The following is a 12,712-nucleotide window of genomic DNA, read 5'->3' as shown; positions in this document are numbered from 1 at the left end:
TGGTACACAGCACCCTGCACCAGTACTTATAGATTTTGTGCAGTAGCAAGACAGAAATAAGATATGTTTTCAGGAATAGTGGCCTGTACCTTTGCTATCATTCAAGCTCTGCTTCAATAAATCTATGAAGCTAGTTAAATCCATCTATAAAGCTACAACAGGTCACTGATTCAAGTAAAAGAAATTTAACAAGTGACCTTAGTCTTTCGTCTCACTCAGACTTGTGATCTTATTATTTCATCTTACTCAGAATGGTGCCTTATGGGACTGTGCTGTAGGAAAAGGACTGGGAGCTGAATCCAGCAGGTGCCTGCGGATTAATTTAGGAGATAGCAGGTCCTGGTGCCATGACGTCCATCCCTAGATTGGCATTCCTTTCTATCATATTTTTGTGTGGCCACTTTATGTCTCCAGAAACACCCTCTGGACCCTGCCTGAAAACACGCAAGAACACTTTGAGAATGCTCCAAGAACGCTCCTAAAATGCTCAGAGAATGCTCAGAGCACTTGGGGGCAGCAGGCTGCATGGCACTCTGCTGTGATTGGACAACTTGGGCAGCATTTTTTTATGTCTACTGGTAGAGATGCTTGTCATTACAGTTAATCCTCACACCTCCAGATATGCGATGCTGTGGACTCCAGGCAATCTCTTTATTTTTTCACTGCTGCCGCAGGGTGTTCTAGAGTTTAAGGCAGAGGCCTGTGTCTCTACAAGCATGCAGATGCCACTCTGGAACCGGCTGTCTGCCTGTGTCATTTCAGAGAAGCAGACCAGAGCTGGACCTGCGGTGCCAGCGATCAAAACCAGCCTCACGGGTCTTATCTGGAAAGGACACGCTTAGCCCAGCCAGGATCCACTGAAGTACACCCTGTATGTGTTCCCTGGCGTTTGCCTGTGGACATTCTTGCATGTGAGGCTTGGGGTTTGTGGAGGTAACCCAAATGTTTGCAGAGGGGTTCTCGTGAATTTCCTCAACCGATGTGTGACCTGAAAACTCACATAAAATCCAATACAGGTGTTAATTGTCATCCTGCGCACTTTCTTTTACAATACACAAACCGAAGTTGCTATTACTTTTTGTGAAGATCTTCTTTAAAGAGGAGGGTTCTTTTAGCTGAGTAGTGGCTCTGGTACTCATCTTATCAAAACCATGTCTGATATACTTAAGTGGTGTTGGCTTGTTAACATCTGTGCCTGGAAAGCCCTCTATTGCACTCTCCAAACACATACGACACACCACGCCACAAGATCAATTACACCAAACTGTCAACAGTGTCAGTAAATTATAATAAAAAACTAATACGAAAAATCCTGTTCAATATGATTCACATGCACTAGAAAAAGTCCTTCAACAACCATCTTTGAGTGTTCACAGAACGAGGTGGTTTATCTGGCCAAATGAGATATCGCTTCATGAAATTCCATGTAATGCCATACTATAGTAAAGTGTTAATTCCAGCACTGATACTCATCAGCATCACTTATTGTTAGCTTTGAAATGCTTAGAGTTGTGATGTTCACACAGGAAACACCAGGTGTTAGGGTGCACTAGGCCAGATAACTAACGCATGGTTGACGGTCTGTGGCTCAGCGTGTTAACTGACAGATTGCAGCAACCCACACAAGGGTGTAGTTCTGTTACTGTAGTTCTCATAGTGCTGAGAATTAATCAAACGTTGCTCTGGGAATGATAGCGCTTGCCAGTGTACCATTGCAAGCCACACTATGCCACAGAGGAGAATACATGCCAACCTCAAGGCTTTCAGAGCCTTGTCTGTGTTACTTGAGGGTCTTCCTGTTATGATTCTCGTGCAGGCTTCATTTGGGTCACTTTGGTAAGGGTTTGCTGTCTGGTCTTGATGCATTGTGAGATGTGTTTGAGTTTCAGAAAGCAGGAGAAAAAGAAGTGCCTTCTATTGAAAGTGCCATGCACCCTCACTGAATCAAGGTTTCCAGTGGGCTTTCTTGAGTTTATAATCCCAAACTTTGTGTATTTGCGGTTGCTGTTTTTTCCTCAGAGAACCTTCCCTGAGGGCTTCATTATTGTTCTCTCTAAACTCCTGACTGCCAGTCTATTGGCATCTGATCTTTACAAAAATCAGAGATGGAGGATTAAGGCAGTCCACGTATCCCAGAATTCCTCCGCACGTTGACTTGCACTCACCCGTGCTCCAGTATACACACATTTTTCCCTCCTTCTTCAGCCTTTGAGATAAACATAATTTCGAAAAACATGAGTGTTGTTTGCCAGGGGCAGGCCTTTGATCACTGCTGCTCCCTGTGACACCATCCGTACAGCAGGACCACGTGTCCCACCGCGGCCCAAAACGGTGCCACCACGGACGCGGCTTTGTCACGTGAGCAGAGTCACCCTAAAAGTGCTGCGCGTGCAGATAGAGCTGGAGGCGGTTTACAAATGTGAGCCGAGGACAGCGAACGCGTCCACGTCTGTTTACAGAGCCGTAGCGTAAACAGCGGTATCACGACTTTCATTTTTGTGTGACTCTTCGCAAAACACAGGAAGACATAGTCAAGCCAATTATGCATTACATTTCATTACTTCTTCGGACATCTGAGTGTGTGCCTGTAGTTTACAGAGAGATGAAGCGTGGAGTCGCTTCGAGCCGAGCGCCTTAGCGATCGCTCTTTGGCTTTACGAAGCAGACATGTAAACAGAGGAATCCTAGCTGACAGTTGGAGGCCAGCTGCTGAGGAACTGTGAACCCTCTCACCTTCCATCTGCTTCCCTCTCTGTCTTTGCCTCCCCTCGCTCGCGCTTGCTTTTTCTTTCACTTTCTTGTTTTCCCCGTCTGTTCCTCATAAATTCCTCTCCTCCCCCATTGTTCTCTCTCTCTCTCTCTCTCTCTCTCTCTCTCTGCGTTCGTTGTGTGCGGTTCAGAAGCTCGGCCAGACGCTCAGGTATTCTAAACTGGTATCTTTAGACAAAACACGTCCGACGGCGTGACTGTAATCCAAGGTTCCTCATTAGAATTTTGGTTCCCTGTTAACGTGGGCCAAGTGGGGTAGATTGTGTTTATTTTGAATAAATTAACCTGGAGTCGGAGCACAAGCTGTGATTGGGAGCGCTCCTAATCAAGCCTGCATGCGGGTAAACACTCGTTCTGACTTATGACATCCAAAACAAATGTTTAAGCTGAATTTATAAGAAAACCATTCATGACATTCATCTGTATTTACAAATGATTGTGATAAATGCTAACCACCGTTAGTTTTCCTACGAGGTTCACTGTAGGTTTAAAAGGTTGCGCTGGGCCTCACCAGGCTGGATGGGCCTCTGTTTTCTCCTACAATAAAGTATGGTTCTGTATCAGTTTTAGGTACCGCAGACTCTGGACAGAACATCCTCTTTTAGACGGACTCTTTAAATTCGTTTTATTCAGGATCCATTACATACTGTACGATTCACCAATAATAGTGTACAAGCCAAAGGAATGAGACTGTTAAGGTTACCGTGGGAGTATCTTTTTTTCCATTTTCTTTTTGCTTACCATCTGAAACTATTAATCTATTTTTTTCTTAGGACTGTCCTTCTGTGTCAATACATCATCTTATCAGCACATGCACCCACACATTCAAACACTCTTGAGAAACAAACAAAAAAAGTTTGCAGACATACTTTGAAAGGGCAACTGGGTAGCAAAGAAGGCCCATTCACATACTGCTCAGAACAAAAGTAACTGCTAATGGGAAACATTTCACTGCATTTTTTCCACCATGTTAAAGTTCATTTTCCATGCTGTGAAAATATGTATGACAAGTGACACAAGGAAATAAATTAGCATATAATTTACAATTGGAAAACAAATTAGTAACAGTGTACCAACACTAACATTGAATATAAAATCTAAGCAACTAATCAGCAAAAATGCAAAACGATTCTGTAGGTACAGGTTAAGCAATGTGACATTCACAGACACGGGTTCACAGCCATCGGCACCTGTTTCATTGGTGTGTCCTGTTTGGTATCTGTTTCATTGGTGTGTCCTGTTGGGAATCTGTTTCATTGATGTGTCCTGTTGGGAATCTGTTTCATTGGTGTGTCCTGTTGGGAATCTTGTGTATAGCCTTTCTGGCCCAAAACCTGTAAACTTGTTATTCAACCTCAGAAATGCTATGTTGTGTTGGGATATTCACTTAATAGTCATTTAAGTCCCTTTTTAAACATTTCATAACAAAGACACAGCTGATCACCATTGTGTGGGTGGCTGTGGTTTAGTAGCAGCAAAAAGTATGATGGTTTGATGATAGAAACGGCTGGAGACTGGAGACAGCTGTGTTCTGGAGTGATTAGCCAGTTACTTCTTCGCCCCACAGCCAAGGAGTCGCGTTAGGGCAGTCGATACCTCCCAGGCGTGCAGATCCCTTTGATCTAAGAAAGTGTGGTGTACAGTGTGTGGGACACTTCTGAATATGGAGCACACACTGAATGTCAGTGAAGGCCACGTAACCAGCTCACAGTGGGAGATACAAAAACAAAAATGAAAAACAAAGGAGCGGGTTTGACCAGAAAACGAACCAACCAACTCCAAACGAGAGCACCACGCCAGCCGGGCGACTGGGGCCTCCCACTCGAGCAGGTGAGCGGGAGTACGGCAAAACAAACAGCCCTCCGCCGGAGGAAGAAAAGCACCATTGAGCATGGAGGGCTGCGCGGAGTGTGTTTACAGAGCAGGCTGGGAGCAGGTGAGGGAGGAAGAGGGAGGGAGGGGGGGCGTCCGGAGGTTGTCCGGATGTGCGTGCCCTGACCTGCACCCGCGCACTGGTGCTTTACTCAGCCCGTGGAAGGGAAGACTCCACGCCCCCCAGGCAGGCCGTCCACGTGCCGACACAATCCTCCACACTGACAACTTGGGGTGAGAGAGAACTTCTGGATGGTTCTTGGTACAAATTAATTTATGTAACATTTTGCCTCATCACAGCACACAGAGTGCCCTAGGTCAGATACACAGCAGTCAGACCCAAGGAACTGGAACGTTTTGGACAGTACAATGAGATAACAGTGAATATTGTTCATAATATCCATAGCAGTTTTAATATTCTGAAAAGAAAAAAAAAAATCGCTCAAATAAAAACACAAATGGATACATTGTTTGTTTTTCACATGCGAGTTGCTTATATTGGAAGTTGTGGATGGGTGCACAGGCCTCCTTTGCTTTCTAATGTGATTTTCAGGCCTTTTTCCAAGTGTCACAAACAATGGTTGAATTCTTTGGCCTGTGATCATGTCACTCAGCCAGCCAAACAGGTGGCTTGCAAGGCATCTGGAATCTCCAGCTCAAGCCGATTTCCCCTGCAACGACCGCAACTCCCAGCAGAGCACAGAAGCCGTGGTCCCCACCGGCCAGCCACCAAACCTCACTCGACTTCTCTGCTGCCGTGAGGGATGCAGTTGAGAAGATTATTACCAGTCCATCCATTTCACTATACCAGAAATCCACTCAAATTTAGGACGCATTAGACTGGACCCGTGGTGAGTTCATTTGGAAATCTGTCAGCATATAAATTGGTGTGACATCAATTTGTTGGGGATAGGAATAGTAATTAGGCTGAACTGCAGGTGGCAGACAAAAGACCAGAAACACCACACAAAAAACTCACAATTACTAAAGGAGCTACACCTGTGACTCAAAACGTCAATGCCAGTTAGCTGTGTATGCCAGCCTTAGAAGAGGTATAATATTAGCTGTATATGCCAGCTTTATAAGAGGTATAATATTCAGCACTTTGACTTTTAAAAAACCAGAAGGCAACTAACAGTTTAAAAACATCCAATGTACAAAGATTCACAACCTTCTTCCCACAGCGAGCGTGTTGCCAGCGGCTACACGTGGTGGTGGATCCGGAATTGTCTGGGCAGCTAACTCGTGAGAGTCATCAGGTCCAGTGATGGCTCTTCATGATCATAAGACCATTTTCAGCACCTGGTGCATGCTGGGGTGTCCCCATACACACGGATCACAGTGGCCAAAGGACCTTTCCCAGTTACCACGCCCCTCATCCAGTCTGTACTGTACGTACATGTGTACCACCTTCATGCCACATTCCCAAATATCCAGAATGTTTTCTTCTTTAGAATTCCTCCCTCCAGTAGTGTAAGGATGACTAAGGCTGTACTGAAGGCAAGGGTTGGTCCTACTCCTTATAAGGTACTTGGTATTCATACTTAATATTTATATATAAATATATTGTTAGCATTCATATTTAATATTTATATATAAATATACTGTTAGTTATTCCTGTTGTTTTTTGTCCATCCCCTGTATCTGCACAGTTTAAAGTCCAGAATGTACACACATTTTCTTTGATGGATAAAATTTGGAGCAAAATGTGTATTTGTTTACACACTACTGCAGTGGAGCCAATACGTGTGTGCGTGCGTGTGTGTGTGTGTGTGTGTGTGTCTGTGTGTGTGAGAGAGATGAGAGAAACTTCTTGTCTTGGCTTTGTGTTTACATTGGTATTGTGAACCTATTCTCAACTGTGCCTACTCTGCAAATGATGTGTCCAGCACTTTGGATTACAACAGACAGACAGACATCAATAACAACAATAATAATTTCAACAACAAAAATTATTATTATAATAAAATAACAATAATGATCATATGGAGTTCCCACTTCACAGAAGTGAAAATAAAACAAAATGTGTCAGCATGAGACTGACCAGTGGTATGGGTTCCACAGGGCTGAAAAGGCAGGCGTGTGTGCGTGTGTGTGTGTGTGTGTGTGTGTGTGTAGGAGAGGGAGGGAGTACTCTTCTCCTGCCCATATCTCCTGTCCACATCTGCAGCGTGTTGCCCTCGTCTCTGCTGCTCTCCACTCCTGCTTTCGCTCTCGCAGTGAGATCAGTGTCCTTGGCAAGTCTTGCAGCACATCTGTCTGAAGTAGGCACGGCTGCAGAACTTGAACTTCAGCACCAGTGGGCAATATGCCACTTTGTTTACATCTTTGCACTCTGGGGGAGGAAAGAACGAGGGAGAAAACAGATGAGTGAATAAAGTGGTCAAAACTTGCATACGATCGTGGAAAAAAGTAGGAACATACGAGGCTCTTCTGCGCTCCCCTGCAGCGTGAAGAGTAGATGTTGTGGATGATAGGCAGGGCTCTGTGCCGGCGCACGACGTACAGAGCCCAGAGGCTGCTGGGTCTGCCTTCAGTCTGCCCGGTACCCACCACCCAGACATTCAATACCTCTCACTCTCTTCTCAATCACAACTGCTCACTGTGTCACGGTCTTTCTCTTGCTCTCTCACTCCATCGATCTTACTCGATGTCAAATTTATTTATAGGGTGATTTTTACATCCATTGTCACAAAGTAGCCTGACACGTCCGAATCCAAGGCCCCAGTGAACAAGTCAAGGGTGATAGTGGCAAGAAAAAATAACTCCCTAGAGCACGAGGAAGAAACCTTGAGAGGAACCAAGGAGGGGCCCATCCTCCTCTGGTCCTCCTGCTCACTCTGTTCCTGTCTTCCTCTGACTCCCACTGTCTCCCTGTTTATGGAGTTGAAATGAGACATAACTGCATTTTAACATTTTCCTTTCCCTGTTAGAACACTTCAAGAACATGTACAGCATTTCAGAGGAGGGGCAGGGGGGTTTGAGGAGGGGAGGCTCATACTGGGGTTCCGAGCCCTGCCAATGGCACTGCTTTCTCATGACGAGGCGGGACGGAACGATTCAGCTGAATATGACCCCTCCATGAGTCAACCCATTTTAGTCATTTACCCTCTTAAACTTTTAAAAAGACTGGGTGCTTCTCTTGCATGTTGGGGTTTGCTGTACTTTTAAACATTGGAGGGGAGAAAGAGAGAGAGGTAGAGACAGAGAGACAGACCCCTGCCTGATTCACAGCCTGGGATGGCTGCCATCAGCATAGTAAAGCGATGCAGGCCTTAACTGCCTTATCACGGTGAGAGTGTCTTCCCTTATTAGGCTCCTTAAATAGCTGGAGGGGAGCAGAAGGAAAGCAGACATTCCGTCACTGCTGTCTGTTAAGGCAAGATAATCCCGTTAGGGTCCATTTGGACCGGCTGATCCAGTGCGTTCTCCCAGTACAGGAAATCTCAGTACCTATCCGTCTTGGGGAAGTTGAGATGTGGTCAGCTTCTTTCACTGGGACTCCAGACTGGCCTTAATGAAGGGAGCTAAGGTTTCACAGTTAACTTTCCCAACTGACCTAGGTGATTATTTTGGAAAAATAGTATGGAGTATATAGAAACTTATTCAAGTACAGATTCATTGCTGAAAGATAAACCTGAATGCTCTTTTTCTAGGGAAAGCTGTCAAACATGCTGATATAGTTATAGAGCACATTTCACTGGGAATCTGAGAGCACCCAATCACAATTGGCAATGCTGTCATTGGTGGGAGACTCACCGTCACCGTGGGAACTGGGCGTGGAATCACACTTGCTCTCACACTGCTGCATGTTGTTGGGGCGCAGGGTGTGAGGGCACTCGTTGGACACCTGCCCTGTGTACGACAGGCACTGCACTGTCCTGAGTTGCTGCCCCAGACCACACTGTGCTGAACACTGGACACAGACACAAGCCTTATGACATTTACAGCATTTAGCTTTAGGACTTTTTTTATCCAAAACAACTTACAATTCTGACTGGGCCTTGCTCAGGGGCCCAACAGCAGCAACTTGACAGTGGTGGGGCTTGAACCAGCAACCTTCTGGTTACAAGTCAAGTACCTTAACAAGTAGTTCAGCGTTTGGCATGAGAGTTTGATCTGCTTACCTGATTCAACCTTAAAGTTATCCTATTGCAAACATACTCTATTATTGACGCTGTGCTAACCGGGCATTGTAGTCTGCAGGTGGTGGACTATTTGTCCAACTAGGAGCTGGTTTTATCTCATTTTAATTAACAAGCTGAACACCATCCCACTACTCTGTAACTGGGCCTTTTGACTGGGTCAGGCTGAATGAGACCAGACCGGAGAAACAACAGGTTCAAAATGACAAGCAACAACTGGACCCTGAGCTACAGGTGGTATATCAGTGTAATAGTTTAAATGGATATTGGATTGCTGTCAGCTGGTGCATATTAGAGAGATGTTTTTGGTGGCTGGGGGGTGGGGCATCTGAAGTTAACGACTTTCGGTTTTCCAGTAGTCTCCTTACAGCGTGATCCAATGGAAAAAAAACACACACAAAAAAAAAAACCAGTCTGCTTATCTACCCAGCACAATACACAAACGTATCTCATCACTCGCTCAGTAGGACAGTGCACTGTGCTTCAGAAACTGACGTTCAGTGATGGGCTCGAGGAAGCGCATGCATACGTGCGGGGGAGTGAGGAAACCCTTGGCATGGACTTGCCTCATATACATTTTCAGCAGAGCAGAGGTCACCTTATCCAAACGAAAGGGACCTGAGCCAGGCAGTTTGTCCCAACAGAGGTCGTAGGTCAGTGCCTGCCTTAAGTGCGATCTGAACTGGTGACCTTTCAGCCCACAGATCTCAACAATCCTGCTGGCTTACCTGGTGCTCTTTTACAAGAAGGATGGTACAGCTAAGAGTACAGCTTAAACATTAACCTTCTAAACTTCCACGGGTTTGTCATTTATTGTTGCGGTTACTCTGCAGATTTCCTTTGCCATATTTTGATCTTCCAATATTTGGTTCCAGTCTACTTTGGATGATCACTTTGAATACTTTCAAACTATTTGCAAAAAAGGGGACTACTGATGTGTGATGGGACTTAAGTTTTTTTAGCTTAACCGCCAAGCTCACAGCGTTCGTGTGGCGCTTTGGAACATGTCCTGGACTGTGGAGAGATGGAGTCGCGGGGATAATCTCGGCCTGCTATCTTTTGTCTCCTTTTCAAAACATGTTCTTGGCATTGACAGAGCAGCCTTGTCTGCAGCGGAGATAAACTTCAAACAACATGGAAGATATTATTACCACTTCCACACTTTTGGCCTGCTCAGCCATCTCTCGTTCAGAAGCATGCGCGTCACAGGCTCCCCGGGGTCTCCAGTTTATCATCAGAGTGTAAATTCTGCAGACTCTTGCCTAAAACACATGCTCATTTATGTGTTAAACTGAAACAGCCCTTAGTCTGTCTGCATCCTCTCGAAAGATGTACGAGACCAAAAACCCCTTATCTAGAGATGTTAAGCTGTTATTACGCAGCAATAAAGCATCACTAGTATTTCCCCATTTGTGTTGCTAAAACCTTACAAGCCTTTAGATAATGAAGCAAATGCAATTTTTAAGATTGTTGGGGGGGGGGGGGGGGGTTTCTTCATTTTTGCTTTCATCCTACTGTAGAGATGCTTGATTTCCACACCAAGATGTCTCTGCTTAGATCACACTGTGGTGGCAGTAGTATGTGAGGGTAAAGGTCACACATGCACTGTGTCACACTTCATCTCCCTGAGACCCCAGACAAATCAGCTGAGCAGCACCTCAGCACCCTTGGCAAAGTGCAGTAGCCATTTGACCTGCTGAATGTACATGTCCAATCAGTACATCACCAGTGAAAACACAGCAGCCAGACAGCATGGGTCAAAATGTGGCAAACTGTCTTTTACAGATGGGGAACAAGTAAGCAAAATGGATGAAATTAAAGGCAGTTCCACCTGGCCCCACTCCCCAGGGATCCAGCGTGGCGGTGGGCAGCGAACCAGGCTGCAGCGGATCCGCACTGGGGGCTTGTTATGGTCCGAGCAGAGAGCTGGCGGGAACGTTTTGGTCAAGTCGCTGCTCTTGCACAAAACGATGCGGTGTTTGAAGCCAGGGCCACACTTCGGAGTACACTGGAGCAGAGACACAAAAAACAGGCCATGTTTTATTTTACGTGAGTTTGCGTGATTCAACAGTCTGTAGGGAGTATAATTTAGGGTTGTCAGCCCGAAAGCACTGTGCCAGAGTCACTGCTTGATACAGTTTAATGTTTGTAGAGTTCGTAATGTTTCCTAATGAGCTGGCCAGATTATTATCATGAATTAAATTAGGTGTCTTAGTACAAGGTAAAATCTGCACTGTGTATAGCCAAGTTCCCCCAAAGCATTTCAGCGCTTATAATAATAATAAGAATCTTGATCATTAATCTTATAATGACATTTTAAATGGAGTTTGAAATCCCTGGTGGAGTTTATTAGTTAAAAGGTTAATCAGACGTGACTGCTCTCACCTCGGACCAATCCAGTGTCACCCACTGTGGCGGGCACGACTGATTGTTGCAGGATTCGCGTTCGATTGGCCGATGGGTCAGGCAGTGGCTGTCGTCTAGGTTCTCCTCCTCTGCAGAGCCGATTTTGCGGATACAGAGAACGACGCGTGTGCGTGTGCCCCCATCGCATGTCTTGCTGCATTCCGACCAGTCGCCGATAAACCATCTGGACCAAAAATACACACCTGCTGTACTTGTGCATTTTGTTTTTATTTATTTGTTTTTGTCTGCAAGGGAATAACACACACCAAACTTTTCTATTCTTCAAATGTTACAGTTCTGTATGTTACTAGATTCTATCAGATTATAAGAAATAGTTTACTTAGACTGCATACAGACAAATAATTTTCCTAGTTAATTGTTTCCTTTGATAACACTGCACTGCGACACAGACTGGCCATCAGACATACGAAACAAGTCCAAATCAAAGCACGGCAAATTAATCATTAAACTTCATCATTAGCTGAGAGGATTTTAGAAAGACACGTCACAAAAACAATAAACTCTATGCCCTGTGGAGGGGCACAGGAAATGGGGAATAGGCTTTAGATGCTATTATTAGAGAAGGAGTTTAGAGAATAGGCTTAAGATTGCGTTAGAGTGCCCGTCTGCTAGTTCACTCGTACCCCCACTGGCATTCCCTTTCTCCCTCGTTTCCAGCTGCACGTAGTTGCCCCAAAGGCCTGAAGTCGGCCGCGGCCTGAACAGTAGAGCCTGACGCCAGGCATGCGAACATAAACAGACGCGGGTAAGTGCGGGTGTCCCAGCTAGGCTAACGAAGCTAACCAGGATACCACTTCTCCAGTCTACTACTAGCTAATGTCCGCTCATTCGAAAACAAGCTAGACGAATTCAGACTCAGTGATGCAGGCCCGATTAACTGGCTCGGGAATTCACCACGGTCATTGTCGTATTCGTGTTCATTCCTCCACAAAGCGATGCCAAGCAAGCAGTATCGCAGTCCGTAAGCCAAGCTCATCATCGCAGGGGATTTCAGTCAGAATAATCGCAGGTCAGTTCTCTCCAAGGGATCCAAGCAATCCCAGATTTCAAGAGCAAAGCCAGTAATTCAGTGACTGCAGATGCCTCTTTTCCTGCTGAACTACCCACGCATCTACCCACGCTTTGAGACCACCTCGGGCTCAGCCAGCTGCCACTCTCCTGCTCCTTCACAGAGTAGCCTATACTCACACTGACTAGAGATGAGGTGAGAGGATCACTGATGAGATCCTCAAAGCAGAAGGCAACGGGCCAGATGGCATCCCGGGTTGGGGCCAGCTGGCTGCCACCTTCACAAACATCTACAATCTTTCCTTGACAGTTCACTGTTCCTGACTGCTTTTAAACCACAAGCAACACCCCAGACCTTAAGAAACTCATCATCTTATACATGAACGACTACCACCCCATCACTCTTACAACCATAATGATGAAGTGCTTCAAGAGGCTGAACTCAGCCCACATTAAGAGCAGACTTCCTAGCACCTTGGACCCCTTCAGTT

General features: G+C 45.6%; 1 protein-coding gene across 1 annotated transcript in view; it reads right to left on the bottom strand.

Moving 5' to 3' along the window:
* Positions 1-3,382: 3,382 nt before the first annotated feature.
* The window catches only part of adamts6 (ADAM metallopeptidase with thrombospondin type 1 motif, 6), a 59,732-nt gene continuing 50,402 nt past the window's right edge, over positions 3,383-12,712 (bottom strand). The window contains exons 23-26 of the mRNA XM_027007625.3: positions 11,172-11,376; positions 10,618-10,794; positions 8,401-8,557; positions 3,383-6,976 (exon numbers count right to left, since the gene is read on the bottom strand). Of these exons, the coding sequence (XP_026863426.2) occupies positions 6,867-6,976; positions 8,401-8,557; positions 10,618-10,794; positions 11,172-11,376 (649 nt within the window). The 3' untranslated portion in view covers positions 3,383-6,866. The remainder of the gene's footprint in view (positions 6,977-8,400; positions 8,558-10,617; positions 10,795-11,171; positions 11,377-12,712) is intronic.

The sequence above is a fragment of the Electrophorus electricus genome, chromosome 19 (genome assembly GCF_041902795.1).
Source record: "Electrophorus electricus isolate QZ-2024a chromosome 19, ASM4190279v1, whole genome shotgun sequence".
In the NCBI taxonomy this organism is placed as follows: domain Eukaryota; kingdom Metazoa; phylum Chordata; class Actinopteri; order Gymnotiformes; family Gymnotidae; genus Electrophorus; species Electrophorus electricus.
The sequence above is the reverse complement of the archived record's forward strand: the minus strand, read 5'-3'. Positions and strand labels throughout refer to the sequence as shown.